At 40.7% G+C, this 27,853-nt stretch overlaps 1 protein-coding gene across 1 annotated transcript; it reads right to left on the bottom strand.

Moving 5' to 3' along the window:
• Positions 1-1,762: 1,762 nt before the first annotated feature.
• Positions 1,763-24,500, bottom strand: clocka (clock circadian regulator a). Its single transcript, XM_061077593.1, has 23 exons — positions 24,406-24,500; positions 20,472-20,551; positions 12,134-12,355; positions 11,956-12,047; positions 11,609-11,668; positions 11,197-11,345; positions 11,008-11,099; positions 10,818-10,907; positions 10,041-10,161; positions 9,828-9,941; positions 9,623-9,741; positions 8,679-8,761; positions 7,165-7,271; positions 6,903-7,050; positions 6,712-6,787; positions 6,478-6,619; positions 6,252-6,352; positions 5,929-6,108; positions 4,171-4,329; positions 3,814-4,023; positions 3,522-3,709; positions 3,072-3,339; positions 1,763-2,263 (listed from the first exon to the last, which is right to left on the bottom strand). The coding sequence occupies exons 4-23, from the start codon at positions 11,973-11,975 to the stop codon at positions 2,024-2,026; spliced, it is 2,667 nt and encodes an 888-aa protein (XP_060933576.1). The 5' UTR covers positions 11,976-12,047; positions 12,134-12,355; positions 20,472-20,551; positions 24,406-24,500; the 3' UTR covers positions 1,763-2,023.
• Positions 24,501-27,853: the final 3,353 nt, after the last annotated feature.

Genomic DNA, 27,853 nt, shown 5'->3' with positions numbered 1-27,853 from the left:
AATGAAGTATATTTTTAAGCTGACATGAAAAACAAACCATTCAAACTCAAAGTTAAGCTCCTTGTTCTAAATGTGCCGCTTTAGGCCGCACCAGACGACTGCTGCTCCGACTTAGCGACTAGCTGGTGAATAGAGTGGAGCATTTAGCGAGTACGCAGTCCAATATTTCCCTCAGGGGTCGGGGGAGACCAAAGACTAAAAGAGACTGAATGGTGGATTTACAATCATCAGAAATATAACTAATGTTGCTTTGCGTTTACTGGATGTTTTAAGTGGCAACTGCTAACTAATAAATTAGCTATACCTACTCAAAATGTTATGAGATCCCTGCAGGGTGATCGACCTCTCTCTCTTTATTATAATGCATGGAGCTCAGACTGTGTCCAGCTCCTGTTTCTCCAAAAAGACTTTCCAGCGAATCGAACATAGTGCTCATGCTGGGCTAGAGCTGGTTCGGAGCCTGTTCAACTTCCAAACCTTTTAAGAACCAGTTGGCTTTTCCATTGGCTGGAATCGGCCTAGAATCACATTATTAATTCACTGTCCACATTTCTAATTTCCCAGCCACACTTGCGAGACTTTAAGCACAACATCAACAATGGCCGTGGTCAGTGTCTGTTTTCAAGTGTTGCTCCTGGCTTTGCAAACCTATATTGGCATCCAAACACAACAGATTGACAATATTTGAGCTAGTTAGGTGGTTTGGGGCCATCTCACAGCTGCCCCAGGGGGCGCTGCTCTGTGCCCCCTGCTGACTCAGGTAAATAGCTAAAAAGAATGGATAGATGATCAGCGTGCTGATGGGAAATCATGTGATTAACCCTACGCTGGCACAAATCATATAACTCTTAGTTTGAGCATATTAACAAAGGGTTAACAGGACTGACTGCAAATCTTGTACTGTATTTTAAGTGATAAATGTTTATAGACGCTATTAAGTGTCTTCAGACACCAAACAGGGATTTTGGATGGCAAAAGTGCTAACAATTGAATAGATAGTGATATATGAAGGATTAGGTTGGCAATCTTACTGTTGAATGTTAAGCTTGACCTTGGTAGCATTTGCTTCATTCACAATGTGTGTCTCAAACTGAATTTTGAAACGTTTATCATTTTTGACAGTTTTATGAAATTGCGTGAAAATATGGGTCAAGGATCCAACAAACTGTGACACAACAAGCAGCATCGACACTGTCTGCTATGCAGACTCACAAACAAACGTCCCCTAGGAGAAAGGAGGCCTGTGAAAATATCAGCCAGAGCATTTTAAGATCTTTTTTTCTGAGAAGATTAGAAAAAAAGCATTTTCAAAGCTGCAAATAACAGACTATGCATTTCATGTCATGCATCATATAAAATATTAGTTCTTTCTTTTTCAATATATTTACAGTATATATTACACATGATGTTCTGTACAGTAAAAGTTCAATCTACAACACATTCTTAAAAATATTTTCTGACCCATAATTATTTTTACACGAAGAACAAGAATAGGAGAAAACATCCAAAACAAACTAGCCATGGGCTGTTCAGAAGGACGTCCTTGAAGCTCTGATTGAAGCTTCACTGCATTAACTGGTGAGCTCTGCATAAAATAATCCTGTGAGGGTGACTAGTGCACGCACACACAAGCTCTTGCAAACACACACTCACATACACACGCGCAATAAACACACAACAAGAGGGCTGGGGGAGGGGGACGGGGGGGGGAGTCCATCACAGGGAAACATGGCTCCCCGTTTTCATGGAGAAAAGGCTTCAAACCAGAGACAAAGCAAACTGCCAGAGCCGCAGCTCGCACGGTCCTGAGTTCTCTTCTCGGCAGCACTTTGTGCTCAGGAGATCAGTGCAAACAGCCAAAACTCCTTGTGAGGGAGGGAAGCCTCAGCCTGCCCACCCAGTCACTTACAAATGAGGCCTGGTCTCAGGGCTGCACTTTCAGCAGAACCCGTCTTGAGACTGCCATCACAAAGACACCCCCACCTCGGTTTGGCCCAATCCACTTCTGATTGGCTGCAGCCAGCTACTGTGGCTGCGTAGTGGAGCGCTCAGACAAACTATCTGCTCTGTGAGGAGCCAGTTGCTGCTTCTGCTGTTGTAAATGCTTCTGCTGCTGCTGTTGTTGATGTAGTAACTGTTGTTGCTGCTGTAACTGTTGCTGCTGCTGCTGGGTTGCGGCAGCAAAGGTTCCCTGCTGCTGCAGAGGGAACGCAGCCTGCAGGATCAACTGGGTGGACTGGTTTCCATGAAGAAGTCGAGAAGCCTTCAGTGACAAAACGTGATTTTAGCAAAACCTTTACTAGCTGAGCCCAGATTTGATTTTAAACTGCACCAGGCAACATTTGAGTTTTGGTATTTGAAATGATGAACTTTATTATCTACTTTGTAAATGATCTGCAATGACACCACTAAGACACCTCAAAGCCCCTGAGTAGCAAAGAAAACTGCACAAAAAACATTATTTTCATATGACTAAACATCACAGGACAGCAACAATCAATTATAACCTCCGCCGTGGACGGATTGGTTTTTATTATATTGTTCGTCTGTCTGTGTGCTACCAGAGTTACTCAAAAATCTGAGATATTAAGGAAGATTGTAGCTTCTTCTTCCCACTATTTTTTCTCAACAAATATCTGAAAAAATGGATATATTGTCAATTGAATAATTCATGTAATAAGTAATAGTTTCACTATTATTTGACAGTCGGAAAATCTTCTTTTTAAATTTGTTTGTGTATTCAACTTTCTTAATTACAGTGTTATGTAAAATGTTAGTTTTTTCCATGTAAATAAATGACCACTGATGCTGATTACTGTGTGTTTGCTACTCAGTGGAGAGTGGCAGTGGTGACTTCAATCTTCATCACATGCATACTTTCCATTTCACCAAACCCTGTGGACACATGCTGATATTCTAGATGGTCACATGAACGGCGAACACTGCACACGTTGTGTAACATGAGCTTCTACACATTCTGTTTTATTGAAACTATTAAGTAAAAATTTGAAGCTACCAAAGTACAAAGATACCTGGTGCAGTGTAACTCTTCGTTTCACTTTGAGTGTTACCTGTAGGAACTGGGTTTGCTGCTGGGCCAGTGGAGCCTGCACAGGCTGCATGGCTGTGATCTGTGACTGCAGCTGTTCCTGCTGCTGCGGTAGTTGCTGCTGCTGTGGTGGAGGCTGCTGGGAGATGCTGATGGTCTGTGTCTGGCCCTGCTGAGGGGCGAAGGCTGTCACCACTTGGCCCATAAACATGGTTGTGGGGACCATGACTGCCCCACATGCCATCTGTCCTGTCACTAGCTTGGTGAGCAGCTGAGGAGCAGCAGGAAACCTGTGTGGGACAGGACGTGGAGGAAGGTAGCAGTAACACAAACAAGGAGAAATTAGGTCAGATTTCTTTGTTTTAACTCTTGCACAAATATAATTGCGTCAGAGAGACACTGAATGAGAAATTCACATTCTGGAAATATAGCAATTGTAACCACGGCAATAAAATACATTTAAAATGCAAACCTTATCTGAGCAGCACGGTCCTGTGCAAATGTTGCCACAGTGGGAGTGTTGGGTCCAGTGTTCTGTGCCAGGCTGGTGGCAATCTGGACCACATTAGCAGGACTTTGTTGAGGGATCATCATTGTGTTGTAGAGAGACATAGGCAGTGGATTCTGTTGAGGCTGCAGGGTGAGAGACGACCGCTGAGACTGAAATAGAGAGATCCAGAGTCAGTGAAAAGATGTGTGTGTAGCATGTGTCAGCAAGAGGCTGAGTTTCATGTGTTTACTGAACAGCATTCAGCTTGTCTGACCTGAGAGAGTGCTAAGCTCTGTTCCTGCAGGAGTGTTTGTTGCTGGGACTGGGGCTGGACGGCATGTTGATGCTTAATGTTGTTCTGTAAAGGCCCAGCAGAGACCACTTGGCCCTGCATGCTGAGCATCCCCCCCTGCTGCAAAGTGTTCCCCTGGGCCATCTGAACAGAGCCAAGATTCAGTCCTCCAGCTCCTTTCTGCAAGAACATCTGAAACGTACAGTGTACATTCAGACTCCCAAAGCAACAGATCCATCCCAATAGCTTTAGCTTATAAAATGAAAATAATGAAATACACAAAGCACTGATATATTCACTGAGCTGTGTGCTCGCTCCTGAGCATCTTTTCAGTCTCACCTGCAGGTTATGTCCCTGCACCCTCTGCAGCTCCACCTGAATCTCCCGCAGCTCATCCTGCTGCCGCTGGATGTTGGACTCAATCATCCTGGTCCTCTGCTCCAACTGCTCTTTCAGGTGATGCATGGTTTCTAACTGGCTGGAGAACTGCACCATTGACTGTCAAAGAGCAATGACATGGAAACATGGCAGGAAGCAGTTACTAAAGTGGTTCATATGTGAATGTACAATGTGGTGCAGGAGAATTCATAAAAAAAGGGGACCTTCGAGGTCTAATGCAGACCCAAAGCTGTCTTATATGTGAGTGAGGATCTGACACTTAATATATACATCTATTATCTGTATCAGGGGTTTTCAACCGGGGGTCCGCGGCCCCCTGATGGTCTGCGACGGCATTGCAGGGGGTCCGCGAAATTCACTTTGATATTTCAACACATTTCCAGATTACTCTTGAATATCATGAAAAATATCTAAAATAAGAAAAATATGTCTAAAATAATATAAAGGTGCTGGTGATCATGAGGTTAAACTTAAGTAGGCCTCAATTGTTTGTGTGATATTGTATGATTATCATTTGTGACATATTTTGCATTACTTCGTCATCTTCCCTCTTCAGTTGTAGCCCCAGTTTATGTTGATTGTTATTGATCACCATCACTTTAACGTTCTCTCAACATGTCAGCTACATGTCCAAACATTGAAGTCATGAACGTTATATATTGATGTACATATGGTTCTGAGATGCAGTAAAACTACAAACTGCATTTTAATTTTGTTTTCAATTCTTAAGCACTGAAAATCCACTGTTTTTGTTGTTTTTTACACAGATTTTTCTAGATTTGTTTGAGGTTTTTAAGTAGATATATCTAGATTTGTTTGAGTTTTTTAAATAAAACCAACATGGAAAACCAAATGTTAAAACTTACTTCTATCCACATGCACGCACACACACACACAGGCGCGTGCGTGTAGGCACATCAGTGGGCCGCGGATTACTTTCTAATCAGAATGGTGGTCCCTGGGACAAAACCAGTTGAAAACCCCTGATCTACACCACTTATCCTTTGAGGGTCGTGGGGTGTTAGCTGGAGCCAATTCCAACCCACATTAGGCAAGAGGCGGGTTACACCCTGGACAGGTCACCAGTGTAGCTTAGAGCAAACAGCTGCATTCAGATATGCAATGAACCCCAGGTATTCTCCTGAAATTATATGCAAGGCCTGTACATGAGACCTAAATGTCTAAGTCAATTGCTCCGGACCTTCTCCGCAGTGCCTCCTGTGAGCCCCCCAAGAATGTTCATGAGAAAACAGAGAGTTAATGTCCGAAGAATTCACTGCAAGCACCGTTGATGACATTTCTAAAACCCGACAGACAAAAGATTGAAAGAAAAAGAAGATCTATAGGATGCAAAAGAGGCGTTAGACATATAGAAAACGCGATAGAAGATACTACTTGGAAAGACAACAAGATTCGAGAGCTTCTTCAGTGTTGTAAAAAAAAAAAAATATTGTAGTGGAACTTATACTTCGCGCCTCCTGCATTCTCTACCCAGATCCCAGCCCTAACCTTACTCAAATTTTAATTTTGCTAGGAACCCGTTAGACCAATTTGCATGTGTTTGAACCGAGGTAGGAAGCTGGAGTACCCGAAGAAAACCCACGCAGGCACAGAGAGAACATGCAAACTCCATACAGAAACACCCTGGGTGAGTAATACAAGATAAAAATGATAAAATGAACATGATAAATATCTTACTTGTACATTGTTCTGAACTTGTTGCTGTTGAGGCTGCTGTGGCTGTTGTGGCTGCTGATGTTGCTGCAGTTGTTGCTGCTGTGGTTGCTGCTGTGGTTGCTGCTGTTGCTGCTGCAGCTGTTGTTGAGGAACCATGGATGGAGTCACGTTCTGTCCGGTATTTTGGGAACTCATCGAATGCTGATAGAAACAAAACAGACACCAAAGAAAAATCAGGATACGATGCAGGGAGGGAACAGAGAGATCAGGGTGCTTCAACAATCATGACCCAGGCCAGGACACAGTTATTAAGACATTTTACACCAGACTGTTGTTCCACCAACCTGACTGCTGATAGACGATCTTCGTGGTGACGTGATCTCCATGGCAGAAACAGATTGACGACCTGGTGTACTCCTATCCCCCTGCAGCTTCATCTGTGATGCTGAGGGTGAAACATGATGCTCAGATTTGTTTAAAAATACCACTCAATTTGACATGGGGACAGTCGTGAGATGTTGGGGTGTCACATTGGTTGATAGTGAAGAGATGTTTATTAATGGTGCTTACAGACTGGCTCAGACACAGCGGTGTGTGATGATTTGGGTGAGCTGCGAGATGAAGGCGAGGGCGTCCGGCTGTGGTCCAAGTGCTCCAAAACCTCCTTCAGACTGGAGTTGAGCTGGGACTCGGAGCCTGAAACCTGGGACTGCTGTGGGAAGAGGTAGCGTTTCTATCGTTAATATCAGAGAAGGAAAACTGGATCTAACTGGAACACCAACTTGTGTTGAAAAAAAGTCTCACCTTATCTGCTGTAAACTCAGGTGGAGATTCTTCAATTCCAAGTTCTCTGCGCTGTTCTGCTCTTACTTCAGCATAACTATACAGACAGTGAAAATATATAACATCTTGATAATAGTGAGAGATGTGAGATGAGGGCATTTTCTTTAATTTTGTCTTCATGAATGTAGATATTGAGTCAATCTTCCATGTACCTAACAACAGTGTGTGTGCAGACAATAAACTCTGGTCTGGAGTTCCACTGGTGGTAGGTGATGTAGGAGTGAGTCTGAAGCCAAATCCACTGCTGTCCTTTTGTGAGGAATCTGTAGTAGCAGGACTTTCCTTTGCCGTATTGCATTACTACAGAGAAACCAGGAGTAAAAGCTGGATGTTATTTAGTGTTTGAAAATTCACAAAGAAAATGACAAATGTAAATCTGCTGGCCTTATTGTTGGCTACAAGAGATAAACTTACAGTGTTCATGGCATTTGGCCAGTGTCTCCAGGTCATCTACATGGTAGTAGTCATACCCTGATGTACCCAGGACCTCAAATGGGAGGTAACCTATGATGGGTGGAGCTCTGGACAAGTAGATGTTAAATGTTACTGAGATCTGCAGGCTTTCTTCTTCTGTAAAATTACACTGTTCTGTACATTAGTCACTTTGGAGTTAATTATAATGAAGTTTCTACAGTAGAAAAAAAAACAAGTTTGAGTGTTTTTTTCCTATTCTTCTTCTGTAAGAGCTCAGCTGACTACAGCAGACCTGAATGAAAGACATCATGTGATCTGGGATCATTTATTTGCATGTGACTTGATTTCACTAACCCCACTACTAGAGGGTGAGGACTCGTTTGATGTCTGCTTCACAGATTTACTTTTAACTCTGTTTTACCAATCACACTGAGATTCTGAAGATGTGACCATCTGGGCCACATGATGAGCTTTGAGTTATGGAAAGAAGAAGATACGATGGTAAGGAAGAAAAGAAAATATAATGTTGAAGAAGAGGAAGAAAGAAAATAGAATGTTGAAGAAAAAGAAAAGAAGATGGGAATACAATGTTGAAGAAGAAAAGACAATACGATGTTGAAGACAAAGAAGACTAGGAGGAAGAAGATGACAAGGAGGAGGAAGAGGAGAGGACAACAATACAAAGAGGATGAAGAAGAATGAGAAGAAGATGAAATAAAATATAAAGAAGAAGTCTAAAGGAGGAGGAGAGAACTTTCAACTCTGTGGTGGTTCTTGTTCATACTGGTTTGTTAGAAGTGAAACGGGAGGAGGAATCCTGACTTTCAGATGACTCATTGACTGGCCAGTTTTGCTGACGTCATCCTGCATCTGCAGCTCTATATGGACTCACGTGAGAAAATGTAATTTAGGTGACTGGCAATAAGTTACTCTGCATAAGAAGTTTATTTATGGTCTCTGGAGTCACAACACGCTCATGTGGAAGTAAGAGACTAATGAGCATTATTTGTCAAAACTGCTAACAGAATTGTATTGGAATATCATTGGGCGACTTACAATTTGGTTTAATTTACTGCTACAAAACACAGAGTACGACAAAAGCTAAACATAAGACTGGTTTAAGGGAAGAACCTAACAGTCACGTTCTGACATGCATACATGTTACCATGGTTACAAAACAATGTGGGATCTTCAAAACAGCTTATACAGAATGGAAAATAGCTCATGTGATATTTCAAAATCATTAGTTATATTTAATAGTAATGGAAATACTGAATTTAATGAAACAAAATATGAAAACAAAATTCCTGTTTTCATACACGACTAACAAACCAAACTGGAAGCAGAACATCCCCCTCTTTTTCAGGTGGTTTTAGTCTGGGTGTTTAGTAAGAGTTTGAACAAACAGGTTAAGCGTTAAATTATCCCTGTTTATATAAATTAGGTAAAATACACTTTCATTTGATAAACACACACTGAAATGAAGAAATTGACAAATGGCCTAAAAACTGTACCTGTGGTCCAAGAAGAGAAATTTCCACTCTAAACTATGTCTGGAGGTGAACTCCTCATTAGGCTCATCTACAGTGCACATCTCCTATGAGGGACAGAGGAAGAGTAGAACGTAATTATATATGTATATACACAGTAAAAAATATGCAAAGCACATACCCTTAAACACGCTAACACCCTAACTCGCCGTGTCAAACTTTTCCTTATCTAGCCTTGGTACCTGTCACTAAGGATCTGTTTCACATGAGAGCAAAGCTTAGGGGCTTGCAGGTGCAACCCACTACTGCCTTAGATTGAATGAATTCTGTGAAAAACACTGCAGAGACAGTGAAGCTAAATACCTGGATCCAGTCATCTATCCAGATCCACACCAACATTAATTGGGTTCTTCCCTGACCCATACCGCATCCTTCTACCAAGTTTCATGGTAATCCTTCCAGTAGGGATGTAACGAAATGTATCTGAACTGAATATTTCCGGTACTGTCCTTTCGGTTCGGTAAAGGACCGGATGTGTTGTAAGTTCGTGGTCAGAGCGACCACAGACAAACAGGAATGTGAAGACCCTCGCTCGTATTTTAAGTCCGCTGTGTCGGAACACTTCAGTTTCACAGTCACTATAATGACGACGGACAAAGACGAGTGGATCATACAAAAGCCAACATTGCGCAACTGCTATCGGACATGTAGCTGGTAGCTTATCAAACATGCTAATTTACTTAGGTAAGAAAGACACAGACATAGCATGTTAAGTTAACCAGGGTCGAATAAAAAAAAAAAAAAGGATTTCTGTTCCTTGTTTCTACCTTGAAAACGTACCGAAAACATACTGAGCTGTGATTTTCAGGTACCGTTACACCCCTACCGTCCAGTAGTTTTTGCATAATCTTAAACTTACAGACAAATAATCAAAAAGAGTAGGGAGTAAGCAAACTACTGATTCTCACCTTGATAAACTGTGGCTTGGCGAGTCTCACAGTTGCAATGAGACACACTCTGTCTTCAAAGGCAGAGTGAAGTGATCGCTGGATCACTCCTTCAAATCCGTTTCGGGTACAGTTAGGCACTTGGGAGAAGACAAGCACAGGATGTCAGACCTTGCAAGTAGAAAATCTCTCCTCCAGGCTCAGACACTTTATTCATGCAACTCACCATTATTCAGGGACTTGAAGTTTCCAATGAACTTGACGTATTCGTACACAGGGGGCTCTTTAGGGTCGATAGTCCCTCGGAGCATGTGGCAACAGAAGTCTAGCTGATTTTTTGCTGGAAAAAAAGATCAGTGATTGAGAAACACAAGACCTCACGCACTTGGCTGACGGCAGTTATATAATATAACATCAAAATGAAACCTTCAGCACTTACTCTTCAGATATTCAGGTGTCTGCGTCTCTCCCTCCATGATGTGAGAGGACAGGGCCTTGTACACATCTGAATGCTCCCCCATGGGCAGGAAGTTCAAAAGGTTCTGATCCACAAGATCAGACTGAAACACAATGAACATTATAGAATAAGTAATCTTAAAACACTTAATTTAGAATTGACATGTGGAAATTGCCATGAGTAATAAGAACACATTAAAATGGGATTACAAATATCAATCCTCCAACTATTTGAAGTATTTACATGTGCAATATTAAAATATAGATTCTTTATCTATCCAATAATTCAACAAATCTGTCTGTCTGTATGTATGTTTCTTAACAATTTTTGAGAAGCATCCATCAAATGTTGTGCAATTTGGACACAAAACTTTCAACACTATTAAATTTGAGTTAACAGGCGAGCAGCACTCTGTAGCAGTAGCAGCTAGGACTCATCAACAGAAGTAACTTTGTTGATCACAACAGTGCATTTACGACACAGCGACACCAACTGATTCTCCGGATCGATGTTCAGTGTACTGAGTCGAGCTTTACTAAACTTTAAATAAACAGGGGACCAGTGCTTTGAGCAGCAGCAGTGGAGCAGCTACAGTGTTCTGCAGACTCCAGCCGCAGGTCTTTACTCACCACCGCTCAATGACTGCAGGTCACTTTTACAGTTACAGAAAAAAAGCTGCAACCAGCATCACCGCAGGACAAGCAAACAGGACGCGCCACTAGTCATCATAAACTCAGAACTTCAGCTTGTTATACTCACAGGTAAATGTTCTAGTAGAGACGTCACACTCTCAGAGACATAGATTATATTCCCATCAGTCATAATTGCAAGGAAAAATCCATCCAATCCCTGTCAGAACAAAATACACTTATTAACTTTACTTATATTCTTGCATGTAAATGGAAGTATTAGAGTAGAAACTCGTATGTTCACTTGTGCTCTTACTGACCTCCAACATCAGCTGAGTGAACTCTTCATTACTAAGAAAAGGAGGCTTCCAGTCTTGTCTGATCTCAGTTGACTCTGACTGAGCAGCGATTTCTAATAAGAGAGGAATCAAACATGTCAAACACATTTAGGTGCAGCTGAAGAGTATGTAACCTCAAACGGATTTCTAGCAATCGTCACAGTTTCTTACCCTTGTGTTTGTGCAGAAAGTCAATGCTCTTCTGCAAAATAGTGGACTTGTCCATCTTCCGGGTGTTACCCGGCAACATTGTACCCAGCTCCTTGATGAGGACATTGAACTGGTCTCTACGTTTCTTTTCAGACTTGTTACGGGACACACTGAGGATATAGATGCCATACACACAATTTATTGTCATTATATAGTTTGGCACTGGTAGAAGCTACATCAGCTATTTTGCATCCACACAAGACAAGAGTTATAAAAGACTGCAGCTAAATTTAACTGGGGCAATAGAGTCATGGGAAAGTCTGTTGCTTTGTGTCAGGGTAGACAGGGCAGGTGCATTTGAAATGTGCTCTAAACAATCTAACAAAAATGAAATTATAATACCTGAAATTATCATTTAAATGGAGAATCTTACCGTTTTGCTTTGTCCTTTTCATCTTCTTCCATTAACCCATCAAAAATACTGCTATCATCCCTGCAGAGCAGACAGACGCAAACCAACAGTTGAAGTTAATGTGAATTCCTCCATAACCTTTTATGAATAATAGAGTTCCTCAGAATTCAAAGCTGGTATTGTGTCAAAAGCAGATATGAACTTAGATACCTTGTCTTTCAAAGTCTAGTATCTAGTACTGAAACAAATATTCAAATGATCTATAATCAATCTGAGACATTTGTGATGAATAACACATCTAAATAATGAATCAATCATCACCAAAACATCATACTGAAAATACAGGAAACTCAAAAGATCTGACGCACCTGTCAATGCTGGAGGTCATTTTGTGTCCTGTTCAGGGTCGATGTGGTGGAGAGGGCTCTTTTAATCGTGAGGTAGACATTTGTGAATTAACCTTTGAGGAAAAAAGACCACAACATGTCAACAGCTTCATCATTGCTCAGTACTTTCAAACTGTTTGAGTTCAAATCCAGATGTTACCTTACTGCCAGTACAGCCAGTCCTGGGAGAGGATGAGAAAGTTGCTGCTGGATGAAGGCGGGGTATGAGTGGACACACTGTGGTGGTGAAGCTCTGAGAGTCTTCGAGGAGAGGCACTGAACGTGTCTCGGATCAGAGGAGAGAAAGTGGCCAAAAGGTCTTTGGGCTGGGTTTTTCGTCTGCTTCGGGCGCGAGTGTGGCACATGGCAGCAACATCTGAGTCTATGGAAGATTAGGAAACATGTGCGTGGTCATTAGAGAACAATAGATACTGGCCAAACGTTTACATCATTACACGATTTCGCCCTCTCCCCCAAACTACTCTAAATCATGGTGACATCTAAAAAAAATGTACTGAATTAAGATTCATTGACTAGTTCTTGCATCAAACTTATTCAGGCATTTGTTTTGACTTGTAAGGTTACACTAAATTGTGTAATGAAAATAAATTAAGTGTTAATATTGATATGATAATGTCTCATTATAAAGACTTAGTTTTTACATATTCTTTCTCCAGCATTTCTTCTTCTACTGTATTATAAATACAGATTACAAATACAGGCAGAAACGAGTGTCCCAGACTGTAATGTGGAATGTGAGATTTCCATGAATATCTTTTTATTCAGATGCATTCTGTCCTACAGATCCAGATGGCCAGCTGACTCCTGCTGTACTGTAGCAGACATTCACTTCAGCAGCCAGCCTAACCTCAAACTGATCTAGCCGTCTGTCTGGGTTTTAAATCTGCATTTGAAAAAGGTGCAGTTGTCTATCCAAAGAAAAAGATAAGGGGTCTGGCTCACATGGAGCAGGTAACTAACATGTGGTTTTGGTCCGCAATGGGAATGGATTCAAGCAGCATTCACTCCCGGGTCAAATGACTCTGCAGTAGACACAGATTGTTATTGGCTTCGGATCCAAACAGCAGTGATGGAAATGAGACACCCGGCGAACATGCTAATTTGGCAAAACAGCGAGTTCAGAGAGTGCCTCAGTGGTCAGAAAATTAGTGACGTCGAACATGACACACCAGGGGGGTACAAACAAAGAGGCAACTAAATAAATTTGTTATCTTAAATGGGATAAGCACGTTTAAAATAGTGTATACTTGCTAATTGTGGTTTAAAAAGAGGTAATAAGTTAGCTGTGAGACACACAAACCAGAAGAATATTATTACGTATGGCGGTCAGGCTTGAATCAAGACCAATCTAATATTATGGTGAGAAAAGCTGGAAAATAGCATGGACAGCTCGATACAGGAATACAGGAGTTGTCAGCTGTTCCCTGACTGGCACCATAATGCTCTCCACAAGTGTAGGAGATTTTGGTGGAACAAATAAGAGAGACCGTTACACACGCTGCGATGCCTGTCAACAAGTTGATATCCCAACACATGAGAATAGAGTAATCATTACTACATTATTACATATGTAAATTGGACCATAGCAATCTTCACACTCCGCCTTCACTTGGATAGCAACTCTTAAGTTTCATGAATGTATCTTGCACGGTTACAATGATATGCTGTCGATAAAATATTTCCACAGACAATCACAATCCTCCCAAAAAAATCCACCAGTCACTAGTTCAGGCTATCACTGCAAATATATTCATCACATCAGCTAACTCCATTCTTCCCCTTGCACAGGTAGGCCTACAATAGATTGTGAAATTAAGTCGAGAGGGCCCACTGGGTCTTTAGCCTAAATATCTGACCCATTTATTTCATGAACCAGTTACTGTCAAAACCTGTGTGGGAGGTTTTCTCACCATAACAGCCTATTTGTGATGGTGAGAAAATCCCGGCAGTGTTTCTTCCCCTGTATCATGGCATACACTAACATTTATTTTCATACCATACATGGGTTCAAATAAAGTGTGTTATCGTGAGCAATATTTGTTGCAACCAAACAGCATAAAAGACACCTACACTTAGTTATACAAAGAGAACTGGCATAATCCCACGTTCCCATTCTGGGGAAGGCATTCAAAATATCAAAGCAGTCACTAACAAACATCACTTATATGGAGCTCGATTCCTTGATGCAATTTGAATATGTCTTCTTCATGTAATTTGGACAAACTTCACATTTGATCAAATTTGAAACCACTTAAGAAGCAATGCCTTTTTTTCAACTCAAAGTACAAAAAAACCTAAAAGGGAAGATCTCTAATGAACACATATTTAAAGCCAGATGAAGTGCTGCTCTAGGATCAGTGTCTTTAATGGCAGCACACGGAAGATATGTCTGGGAAACCTGATTTCACACAGGACTGTTGTTTTGTTACTGAATTTTTTTTTTTTAAATCAAGGCTTAAATGAATGAAATGCCATGTTCACCAAAACAAGGGAGGTTAGGTATGTCAGCACTGCATGCACTGTTACTATACTAGAAAGAAATGACAGTAAGAGGAGGAGTAGGTTTCAACATGGCCCATTGACTTTTAACTATGCAGTGCTATTTCACCCCTCATTGCCTTTCGGCTAATTTCGGGTGTGTTATCTAAGATAATTGTTTGTCAACACAAGCAGCCAACTACACTTTAAGGCACCGCTATTAAAAGAGTGGAGGATTGTAGTATTGAGCTTTATATGTAGGCTTTATACTGAACACACAGAAGGAAACAGCTTTTACAGTTTTGCTATACAGCATCTCAAACAGTCAGGCAAACACCAAGACTGAAAATAGGCAACAAGGAACACTGGAAGTAAAAAAAATAAAGTTATGATATTAGTGAAATGAGATCAAAATAAGAGAGGAGAAGAGGAGAGGAGATTTCTGGCCACTGACAGTAGTGTATGAGCAGAGGTTGTAGCAAGAGCTGCAGCACAGAGCAGGCGTTGTGTAACTGCCAGAGCAGAGGTTGTATAACTGTGATGTCATCGTGCTTCAGTGACCTGCTGGCCCAATGACCTACTTTCCTCCTCCTCCTCCTCCGGTCTAACTTAATCACAGCTCTGCAGGCAAGACCTTCCTGTTTTTACCAATAACACTGCACTCCCCGTCAACACAACCCCTTCAGAAGCTCAACATTTTACACAGCAGGTACCTTCACAAATGTGTGAGCAGCTAGGCTTTCAGAATGTCTTCATTTGATCACATGATATACAAAGGGTTCCTGGTGTTCCCTAAGCCTCATCAGAGACACACCTCAAGGAAAACAAACTGTGCAGGTGCTGAATTTCAAACAGCTCTTTCCAGTTTTTTGATTTTTGTCAAGCATGTTGGGTAGAAGACGTATTCAAATGAACACACCTGCGTATTGTTCACGCTGAAATACGTCAAGTCACAGTCTGAGAACTCTTCCATCATCATTTTTTCTTTTGCTCATACAGCATTGTTGATGGTCTCTGAGTTTGTGTTTGTGTATGTGGGTGTGTGCATGAATACTCATATGTAGGGCAGCAGAGCTCTGAGGAAATGAGTCATTCTGAAGTGGATCTATGGCGCCGCTCGTCACGCACCCCGCCACGCCCCTCACTGAGATGCCAGCATAGCAACAGTGCCAATGGGCAACACCATAGCAACTGGCCTCATCATTCGGAGTAAAAATAGCCTGGCTGAATTCCTCCACAGCTGATTCTGCCTCCATCATACACTGAGACTTATTAGAAGAGAGTTTCTCACTTTGTCACAAGCAACACGAAAGACTGAGAGGTCGACTGATGTAGCTCGGCAGTGACAAGCGTCATGTAAACATTACTGTGCTGCATCATTCAGAGGGAGCCAATGACAAACAGGCAACTCCTTCTATTGTAAAGCAGACTGGCTGCATCAGAGAGAGTTCTCTTACTATTCAATTAGGAGACACTGCCAACAGAGGAGGAAATATGAGACAATTAAGTAATGAAAGAATGAATACAGCAGACCTCGATATCACTAATGAATCAGTTCAGAAATCTAATAATAAAAAATATAGTATACAAACTGAGCAAACATCCAGAACTAAACCACGGACAGTCATTAATGGATACAGCTTTTGTGTTTGTGTGCTCCACTAGAGAAGATAATTTCACTGGGTATTAGAATACCACTGTAATGAGGGACGGCTGAAACTACTTGTTGATATGCAAAGGCTGGAGCAGCTGTACTTAATGCAGAGGCAGGCTATACAGCATTGTAGGTCTGCTTGTCCACTTCTCTTTAAAATGTTATTGTCTACCAACTGAAACTCTCTCTTTTTTTTTAAATGATTGTTTGAATAGATGTATGCTTTCACTTGTCTATTTATAATATTCATACAACTAAGTCAAAAGAAAATTTATTTTCCAAATTAACTTCTCGTGAAATTTTCTGGAGGGGCTGTATGTGAGAACACAAATGTCTGTGTCAGTTGCTCTGGATAATCTCCCCTATGTAAAATGTACAGGGAATCTAAACCCATGTGAGAATACAGCAGGATAACGTCCGAAGAATTCCCAGCAAGTGAGTGGGTGTGTTGATAAAGTTTCTAACACGTGACGGATGCAAAAGTGAAAAGAACAAAAATAATACAAATATCTCAGGATGAGAAAGACATGACATACACAAAGAAGACGATGAAGAAGAAAGACGAGATTCAAGAGCTTTTGGTGATAAGGTCCGACATTTGTGCTGAAGGGCTGAAAACAAAATGTGATTACCACAGCAGAATTTTTAGGTCATGTCCTATCACAAGCATGCTGCACCCAGATAATCTCTTGCTGTGTTCTTTCTAAATCCGGACCTAATTTTCCAGACAGTTCCAGAAAAAAATATTGACTCTCCTACGAGCAACACGCTCATTGCCAGGGACATCACACAAACAAACCAAAATGAATAACTCAGTCGTCGTGTCTATGACAGCATCCAGGCCTGAGCATCCACAGCAAACAAAGATGTGATAAAGATGTGTTCCCTCAGTTTCCAGGAATTGCTGTTTCCTAATGACTGGTTTTAATAATGTCATGTTCATTTGGCTTTTAAGTAAATAAAATAACTACAACAGAACCTTGTGAACACTCCCTGCCACACTATTGCACAGTTGGGCCAAACCCTCAGCACTGGGCAGCCAGCTGTGTTTCCACTCGATGCGAACACATCTACGAAACCAGCAGCAGCACAAAAGGAGCCTTTGTTTTGCCTTTTTTACTCGACAGCCCACAGACAGGAATATTTGAGAGCAAAGCAGCAGTGTTTGGCAGGGGCTCCTCCGCTGCTGCTGGCCTCCTGTCCCAGCAGAGGAGGAACTCAGCCAGGGGCCGTATACTAATGCCAAGTGGGTCGCTGAAGTTCAGAAGGACGACTGATAGCACACGGAGGAAATCAAGACTGAATATAGACCTATGAGCAAAATGTGACCAACATTTGACCACCAAATCTCAATGCTATTTGTGCTAACTGACAATTGTTCTGTCAATAAACAGCAGTAGTGTTCTGAGCAAGTTGACATTAGAAACCCAAATATAACTGAAACCTTTACCTGATGTCTCATATGTGAACACATGACCATATGGCCTTATCCTTTACCAAAGATCTTCCTGAGAAGTCATTATATTACTTTCAACAGATGACTGTGTCAGGGAAATCCCAAACTACTTTAGTCCAAAATCACAATTTACTGACTGCACTTGATCTCAAGTAAAAACATTGCTGCCATATTTGGCCACTGCACAATCTCAAGTTAACTATCTATCTTTTGATACTATGAACAGCTGTTTACCATATGTATGTGTGTGTGTGTGTGTGTGTGTGTGTGTGTGTGTGCGTGTGTGTGTGTGTGTGTGTGTGTTTAAGTACATTTTTGAAAGTATCTCTACAGTAGCAAAGCAGCAACTTTTGCAACCACTAGGATTAAAGACCCAATCTACAGTTTATAAATAGTAAACAATCATTCGTCATCATTTGGCATGACTACCATAATGAAGAAATTATGATGAAATACAATTTTTACAGTATAACTAAAGTTGTAATTGACTGATATAGGTATACAAACCACAAATGGAGGTTATGTATCCCCCCTCTGTTGCTTTATTATTATTATTATCATTATTAAGAAAAGCACTTCATACAGGGTTTATGTTGAGAATACTCAAACATTATCCATGGTGTTATATTTGCACGTTTGTTGAAGGTTGTTCATATCTTTATTTCAGTTTTCTACTCAAATATTAAACTCTTTTAACTTAAGTGGTTAAGTATTTGTTTTAAAAATACTTGATGAACAATGAAAAACAACCTAACATTCATACATCGATACAGCAGTTTACAATAATTATCCCTTTGCTTTGTCATTCAAGTTATCAACTGCAATTGTTACTTATCCATCACTTTTAACTGCTTGTCAGACATCACATTAGTTTATGTCAGTCTGAAATATTTAGTTTTCTTAATGTTTAAGGGTTTTCTTTTAACGAAGAGGATAAGACATCAGAGGAAATCTTGTCGGCTAAATTTAGCTTGATGAGGTAAAATATGCATATAAGTAAAAACTGTACTTCCAAATCCAAGCCTGCCTCTTTATTAGAGACATAAAGCAAAATTAAGAAATTATATTGTAATAAATAAGACTAGATATTACATTACAAATGTTTTTATTAATTTACATTTGCTCCACACACTCCTTGCACTCACTGTAGATGACCTGAATTCTCTTTTCTAGGTGATATCATTAAATACATCTTTTTCACAGCAGCAGAGATTTTGGCTGACACAACAGCAGGTGAACACCTGGTGAACACCTGTGCTTTTCCTGCTGTGTCATATTAGACTCAGCATTTATTCCAAGAACGAGCACTTGGCAGAAGTGGTAGAGAACAACTCGTCTGAAGCAGAAGAAACCTTGAGCAGAACGTTGCTCTGGGTGGACGACCATTTGCCTCGACCGGCTGGTGTAACAAACGTTTCATTACATGCATCTTTTTCATAGAAGATATTAAAAGGTCAGTTGCCTCACAGTGGGTGAGGGAGGGAAAGTCAGATCATTTTCAGCTGTTTGATGCTGAACTCAGGCTTTTTCTATATCTGTGGTTTCCTCCAGTCCCAGAAAGTGTCCGACTCACTTCCAGATTGAAGCAGTCTTTGTTTTTGTGGGGATCTCCTCAGGCACCTCAGTCTCCATGGATTCAGAATCAGGGAGAGCATTAAGGAGCGACTCCTGCTGCTTGTATGTTTCGTTCCTAAGTGCCGGCTCATTCTCAGACTTAGCCTTCTGCTGCTCCTCACACTCCTCCTGAGTCCTGACTGACTTTCTGAGCTTCACAGAGAACTCAAGGCTGACTGAGAGCTGAACGTTGAGCCGAGTTTTCAGTTTCTCCATCCCTCTCCCCAAAAGCATTTCCTGCTCTGCAGTGTTCTTCTGCACAGTTCGGATCTCCTCCACCATCTTTTGATAGCGGGCGTCCTGCTGAGCCTTTCACTTTTAAAACAAGAACTGGTTTTGTGACAATGTCTGCATGAGACTTGATTTCCTTCGTAATATCACAGTGAAGGTCATCAGCCTGCTTCCTCACTCTGAGGACAACAGCTTAATTGCTTTAGCCGTCCTCTTGGTATGAACTTCCAACTATCGCCAGTTCTTTTAATAGAGGCTTGTTTTCCTCCTACGCTGTCTTTTGGCAACAGGCCTCCTGCTCAGCCTTTAGGTTTTGGACTGAGAGCAGATGCTGACACCTCCTATGAGTGAGACTTGATTTCCCTGTCGAGCTCACACTGAAGGTCATCAGCCGCTTATTTGACTCTAATGAAGTCAGTTTCATACTTAACTGACGTTTTGGTATGAAGCTTTGACTCTGTTATTCTTGGAAAACCCTCCTTCTCATATTTCCTCCTTCTCCTGGAAATAAGCCTTAATCTTTTCCTTCCTGGTTATATGAGCCCCCTGGGGCTCCTCATAATCTTTCAGATATATTTTCTTCCTCTGCTTCTGAGTGGCAAAGTTTGTGGTGCATCGCTGCGCTTCTGCAAGCTCTCTTGCTCGTGTCCTGTTTCTATTCTGCTTTGATGGATAAATTAAATCCTCTGAATCTCCACTGTCCCTCCGTACAGCAGTTGTTCCTCTCAATACCCAACAGTTGATTGAAATTCCCTCATGAAGTGCCTGGTTCTCCACCCGATGGAAAAAGTTAGCATAGCTTGATTTGGATATATACAGCACACACAAAGGGTAAGCATTGCCCCTCTAATGTTTTTCATCTGTTGTTCATTTTGCAGACTGAACATGTTGTTAAAACAAACTTAACATATATTTCATCAAACTTCACGCTAGATTATATTGTATGTACTGATGAATTAGGCGTCACACAGCTTAATCAGAATAACCCAGTCCACTGCCACAACCGAGAGCAAAATCAAGGAAGTAATTTCCAAGACGTCTCACCTGTTGTCTGTGAGTGATGGTTGATTCACTATATGCTTCACCTCATGACGGATATCAGGCAAGTTATTTGAATCCTTCACCTGTTGAACAAGAAAAGAAAAGCTACATTACAAATGAGAAGTAGATAATTGGAAAGAAACTCACATAACTAAATCAGAAGTAAAACATCTGAATCATCATAAGCCTCATCACTGCAGATATAAGAACAGCTGTGGACTCACCACACACACACATGCACACACACACACACATTCTAAAGTTCAATCACAACCTGAGCTCCTGGCCGTCATCTGGGAAAGGGGAACTACTTCCAGGAAATGTCAACACAAGCATCTGCTCTAAGAATCACGTCCAATAAAGCTGAGCGGTACATTGTCTCATTATTATAGAAAGTGGTGTTAAGGTATGTTATGTGTGCTTATGTTGTGTAAAAAGGGCTCAGGAGGTAGAGCGGGTTGTCCTCTGACCACAGTTTAATCCCTGATTCCCCAATACAGAACCCCAAATTGCCCCTGAAGGCTGTGCCGGATGATGTATGATAGAGAAAGTGCATGTGAATGTGTTTTGAAAAGGGTCGACGCCAAAACTGAAGTGTAAAGATTTTGAGTGGTTATACAGACTAGAAAAGCAATATATAAATACAGACCATTTACCATTGTCAGATAGTGGACAGTCAGACCTGCAGTGTAAACACCTAAATTCTGTGTATTCATACAAGGATTTCTATCATTTATTTTTGTTTGTTTGTTTGCTTGCTTTGTCAATTTTCTTAAGTTCCAGTATCACCACCTTATGGCCACAGCTCATCTTCTCAAGAATAGTTATGTGTATCATTTGCTGATTTTTATTTTCCGGGGAAACTCCCGCTAGCTTCTAGTCTCTCTCTGCAGAAAATGAATTACCTTCTTTCACATGAAAACAACATTGTTCACAACACATCACATCTTTCTTGACAAAAATAGTTGCAACAACAAATTAATTTGCTAATGACTAATTTAAGCACTTGCCAACAACACTACATTGTTGATTTTACAGATAAGAATGATGCACCTCTACCCCCCAAAAAGACTTGACCCATTTTTTCTTGATCATAGTAAAAATCAGATAGCATCATAAAAACAAAACACTACGCACAATTTTGCTACTACAGCAACATGTAGTTATCACAGAGCGTAACACGCAGGCACAAAGGTTGCTGTATCTAGTTCTGAGCCAAAGACTAATATTCACTGAGCGTAAGAAAGAGCAATTACATGCAAACTGAGACCCAATTAAATTATGCGCTTTGTCACATTTGTTTAACAGAGGTTCTGTGTCTTGTTGCAAAAACCAACCCTTTAAAATCCTATGCACCATTAGTGCAGAAACCCATTTTCACACAGGTTTTGGTGAAAAACTATGTTCAGAGTCACAAAGAAATAACTTCTGACAGAATCTGTGAGAAGAACCCTGTCAGAGAAAGGTCAGTACCACAAAAACAAAAAGGATTCTCTGGCAGTTAATGTTGCTGTCAGTGGATTTCCTCTTTCTAAGAGATAAGGAAACCCAAACAGCGAAGGCAGACCAGTAGAATTTATTATTAATCTCTACTCGTAATCTAAGGAATTTACAGACTGTATATTTATTGACAAAGCCGGCTTATTTAAATGTTTACTTCACTGCAGATCTGTGTTGAAAGGAGAAGTTATAAAGTAATAGTGAAAAACGTCAGTCTGTAAGCACACAGTAACAGAGATCTGCTGGTGATATTAAATTGCTGCCACAACAAAGTAGTCTCATGCAATCTTCTAAATGTGCAGACAGTGACTTCGGGAAGAAAAGGCTGAATGTCGCTGATCTAATAGACCCCAAACAACATAAAATTCTTAAGTACCAGGACAGTGAATTTTAATTACAGTTACATGGTGCACTGAAACTTAAATTCCACATCCACAAGACTGTCATCCTCTCGGGTTCATTAAGAAAGTATCAAATTGTTAGATCCCATCAAAAGTTGCATCTCATATGCTTCACGCGTTAAAACAAAAGGACTTCTAAAGGCGTCAAAGTCAGTGTCACGACTGACAAAGACTGAGTCAAAACACAGAGTCAAATCATAAATCTAGTGATAGCAGCAGATCTGTCAGACTGCAGCAAACACACAGTTGACTTGAATGAAATGAGTTATGTATGTGAGAAAAACACAGAGACAAGGCTTGTAAAGAGGGAAGGTTCTCTGCATGTACATGAATTGTGTATCCCTGTAATTGCTGTAGTGAGAGTAGCCCTGAGGTGAGGACAGAAGACATCCTTGAGACACTGAATGTACAGTTTAGATCTGAAGCCACTGCACTGAGCTCAAGGCTGTGACAACTCAGTCACTGAGAGAACATTTTATTCTGCCAATAAAAAAACATTACACACTGCTGCAATGTCCAAACTTCAGGGGTCATTAACAGGCCTCTGTTATCAACTTGGTATCTCATGACATCTACTTGATACTCCCTCAGTATCAAGTGTGCACAGAACCAGTAGCTTTGTGTATTATCAGTCCAATGATTGATTCAAGCTGCCTGCTTTAAATCCATTGCCAGAGAACATCACATCTGAAACAACACAGCCTCCTCTGTAATGGAAAAAGCTGAAATGACAAGCAAATACTCGAAGGTGTAATAATGTGTATAAAATAAGTGTTCTCTCTTTTTCTCATTCCTGATGGTGTCCCTCCACGGTTTTAACAAAACACACTAGCCAGTGCTCAGCTTCCAATTTTTCCCCACTGCTGTTTGAGTATGATACACATAACACCCATAAAATCTCATCGTTACTCATTTTCTATGCTCCACTGACCGCTCCAACAAGTCTGAATGGTCGATTATTAAACATCTTTCGTGAACAAATATACCAGAAAGGTATTATCAGTTAGCAATTGTCTCTTAGAAAGTATCACTGTCTAAAGAAATAGTTTTTTTTAATATTCATAATCACCTAGGGCCAAGCAAGTTGCAAAAATATCACGTAATACCGATTCTTTTAGAGGCTAACCCTAGTTTAAAACAACAACAAAGAAAAATCACAGTGGGAGTTGTCTTGTGGGTTTTTATCACTTAAGTCTGCATAATAGTGAGAATTATTTATCAACCTACGTTCTCAGGTATTTAGAAAATCCTTTTGGTTGAACTCTTACTCAAATTAAATGTTAATACAGAAAAATAAAAATCATTGATGACATACAATACATGTTATAGGTTTGAACATATAAAAAAGGTTCAAATAACATTCAAATAATTGTAACAAAGATGTCATCTTGCAACAAACATCAGGCCGAACCAGAAGTTAGATGAAACAGTTGTCATAACTGAAATTCCTCAATTTTGTACCAAGCCACATCACAGGAATTGGTATTATTATGACTTAAATTATATAAATATAATTGAATAAGATTTCAATGTCATTTAATTACCGAAGCTGTATACAATTGCATATTAAACCAGAGTCGAAGGAAAGACAGTCTTTGCTAGTGCTAGCTTAAAAAAACCATGACGATTATGTCTGAAACAAACAAGTCTTGAGTTGTCCAAACTTTGAAATAACATGAATCTGAGTTTGAACATGTCCATATCTGCCTTCTTGTTTTCAATGGATCTCGTCGTGGCATCTCAATCGGATTATATTTCAGTACCAAACTTGGATTTAATTTCAATAACACAAACCGTCCATTACTCTTGTCCCATGTGTGTCACATACAGGTGGCTGGTTCGCAGACAGGTATCAGCATCAGACTGCATAGAGTCATCTCCCCCGGTGTCTGCATCCAACACCCCGTAAACAACATGTCGTGTTTTGACAGGACTCAGCTGAAAGGTGATCGAGGAGCAGCGGGACACACACAGGGGACACACGGCGGGAGATCTGTCACAGATCGATACTGATCGAGGATGAAAATCAGACATACCCTGCAGACGTGGGGAATCCTGAGCCGGGGAGACGTGTCCGGCTGTCAGGTGTGTGAAGTCAGCGGGAGCCACCGCCAGCCTCGCAGTGAGCAGCCCGGGTAGAGCCGGGGTCCAGCCCGGGTAGAGCCGGGGTCCAGCCCGGGTAGAGCCGGGGTCCAGCCCGCCACAGAGCAGCCGTCTGCCCGCTGACGCCGGCCGGCAAGCCGGGCACTGATTGCTATGAGGCTAACGCCACCTAGCTCACACGCCACCGTCAATTACCGAAACAAAACAACATCTTTCCTAGTTGAAGACACTCACTGCGACACAAGACACGCACTGTCCACGCTGCTCTGTCCCCGGGGACATCAGTCAGGCGGCATTTCCCCGCAGAACCACGACTTTACAACACACAACACAGCGGGGGTGGAACTCGCCTGCACAGCGCACCGAATGTGTGTCAGCCCACTTCAGCCGGAGCTAGCTGGCTAAGCTAACATCCAGTATTAGATAAGAATGTGGGTCACCGGGCCTCTGGCCAGTCGCTGTCACTAAACAGGCAAAAGCACAGCTGTCCCTGTGTGCAGCTCTGCGGCTGACAGATACACGCGGGACCGACACGGAGCGGAGGTCAGCGGTCTGACATGTCCCACTTACCCGGAGCAGCCTCCCCTCTCATCGGGATATCCCTGCAGCCGGTGGCGCTGCTGTCGGAGGACTGCGCAGGGCTGAGGCGGGAGGACCGGAGCTGGGACGGGAGGCAGGAGGCAGGAGGGCCCGCTGCTGGGCTCCACATCACACACACGTCTCACCGACATCCACTTCACACACACTCAGGTGTTCTCATACTTGTTTGTCATTTATTTTAGTTTTTCACGGTGTAAAACCTGGAAATTCGACTTCATAATAACTTGTGGACAACTTGTCACGTGTAAAGTTGCCCCCTTTCTGGAGTCCTATGTAGTATAAATATATAACAACATAATAAAGGTCATGTGTGACTGTTTGGCCTCATTACTGTGGCCAGTGCTGTTTAAAGTTGTCTTCAAGTGCTGGTTGCCTACATTCAATCTATAGGTGACATATAAGACACACTGATTCTTCATTTTTATATTTTTGTTGTGAAATCTAGATATTTTAGAGGAAAACACTACATTTTTCATGAATCCTATTTGGAAGATATTTTATTCCTATATTAGATTTATAATTCTTCTTTTAAGGGTTATTCTACCATGTGGTAAACTAAACACACGTGATTGTAATGTGCCTGGGATTATGTTTGTTTTGTTTTGTAAATTCACTTATTTCAATGATTGTTTTTCGTTGGCAACAAATTAAACTTTAGATAAACATCTTTTTTATTTGGTTTATGTAATTCTCAACGCTGCTCTTTTGTCGAGGGTCTTTTGGTTTGATTCACCATCAATTTGTTTTGTTTCCCCGTCTCCGGCGTGTTACTCATCACCATGGCAACAGTCGAGTTGGAAAAAGCTGCAAAACAGTTTTTGGCCACATCAATGGAGGCAATGGGCGGATGGCGCTGTTTCGACATTTTGGCGGGAGGGGGATTAAATAGAAGAGAGTACCATCATTATTTTGTATATTTAACATATTCCTTTATACATGCATTTTATTCTGAAGATGCAGGAACAGGGGTTTTTATTCTGATGAACGATAGACTCTAATCCCAGTTTTCCCATACAATTCTAATGTTAAATCCTTTTCTTGCATCCAATGTTATTTGTTTTTTTATGATTTTACATCCACTTCTCCTGGGAACAATGGCGAATGGACAAACTGGTCAAAATAATGATACAAATTCTGTGAATACTGCTGTGATTCTCCAGTCAACCTGTCAGTAAAACAGTTCTCAGGCAACATGATTTACATTGTGTGCTCATAGGAAACTATCTGGAAGTCAGCCACACATATTCCAACATGACGTTTTATACTATTTAGATTTTAGTGAGAGTCCTGTAATATTTTACAATAATTTGATTTTAAAAATCCAAACACTTTAAAACTAATTAAAACTTCCCAGAGAAAACACTTGGATATATTGTGGTTTGTGGCTGGAAATGCTTTAGCACAACATCTTCATTAGGATGTTGCGACACCGCAAGTAATGTCCTGGTCTGTAAATTGTTCACATTCCGTGGTGGTTTGCTGTGCTGCAGCTGAACCGTCAGAGAACTCCGGATACTGATACATGAAATACTAATCATCTGTATCTCTATACCATTTCACTGCCTGTTTCAAAATGTATTTATACTGTATCTGTCATCTTTGCAAGCAACATGCATGTGTCAGAGTTGGATAAAGGTTGTAATGTCGGGTTTAGGTCAGAGTTATCAGACAATCAGTGCAGGCATCTGAACAAATCAACACCTTTTAGCATTCATCTGATTCATTATTCATTATTCCAGTTGATGTACAATGCAAAAAAGAGGTGTATCATTTAAATCTTATATGAGCGTTATCATCTTGTGTTATAATATAACTAAATAGAACTGAAACCACCAGGGAAGTGGTAGAATGAGATGCCAACTTGTGGAGAATTGCGACACCTACTGTTGATGATAGTAATTACATAGTCTTGCTCCTGCATTATGTCATCGAAGACTTAATAATGTTTACAGTCAGAAATGCTGGAAGAAGATACATTAATCAATTTAGAAAATCTGATAGCTTGTTGAAAATGATTCTAAATATTGTAGTTACATACATCATCTATGAGATGCCTTTTTTTAAATCTTGCTATTCTAAGATTTTTATGTCAACCGACTAAAATCAGAGTCATTCCTAATACTACTTATATTATATTATATTGAACTAGTTTATGGCCTGCTTTAATTGTTCAATTTATCATTCCTCACTTCATAAGTAGATCCAGGATTGGTGACTGATTAAACAAATGACATAATTTATTATAATTCAAAGAAACTAAAATAATATCAGTATTTTTTTTACTTAGTTTTAATTCTTAATCCAATTAATATTTCAAGCATTTGTATCCCTTTTTTACACACAGCGTCTTATCTCAAATAAATGCTTTTATTGTGGATTAAATATACCTGATGTGTTAACTTTTCAATTTAATGCACATATGTTATGCTCCTTCATAGATGCAAATGCCACTTTGTTTAATCTTTTCAAAATGCAGAGAAAGACTCAATTTATAATAAAATCCAACGTTAAACCAGACCACATCACAGCATTTTAATGCAAATGAAAAACATATTTGAATTATATTCATTGTGTACATTCAGACATCAATATACAGCACTGGCAGAGGGCTGTGGTTTCAGTCTGGAACACTCAGTCATGGTGCAGCAGCTCTGGTCTCACTATCAGGTGTCGTCTCTGTATCCGTAGCCTAAGATGTGGAAACATTTATACACATAATTAGAGGACAGCAATAACACACATACTGACATGTCTCTGACCTTTTAACCTCATATAAACATG

Source organism: Limanda limanda, chromosome 9 (genome assembly GCF_963576545.1).
Source record: "Limanda limanda chromosome 9, fLimLim1.1, whole genome shotgun sequence".
NCBI lineage: Eukaryota > Metazoa > Chordata > Actinopteri > Pleuronectiformes > Pleuronectidae > Limanda > Limanda limanda.
The sequence above is the reverse complement of the archived record's forward strand: the minus strand, read 5'-3'. Positions and strand labels throughout refer to the sequence as shown.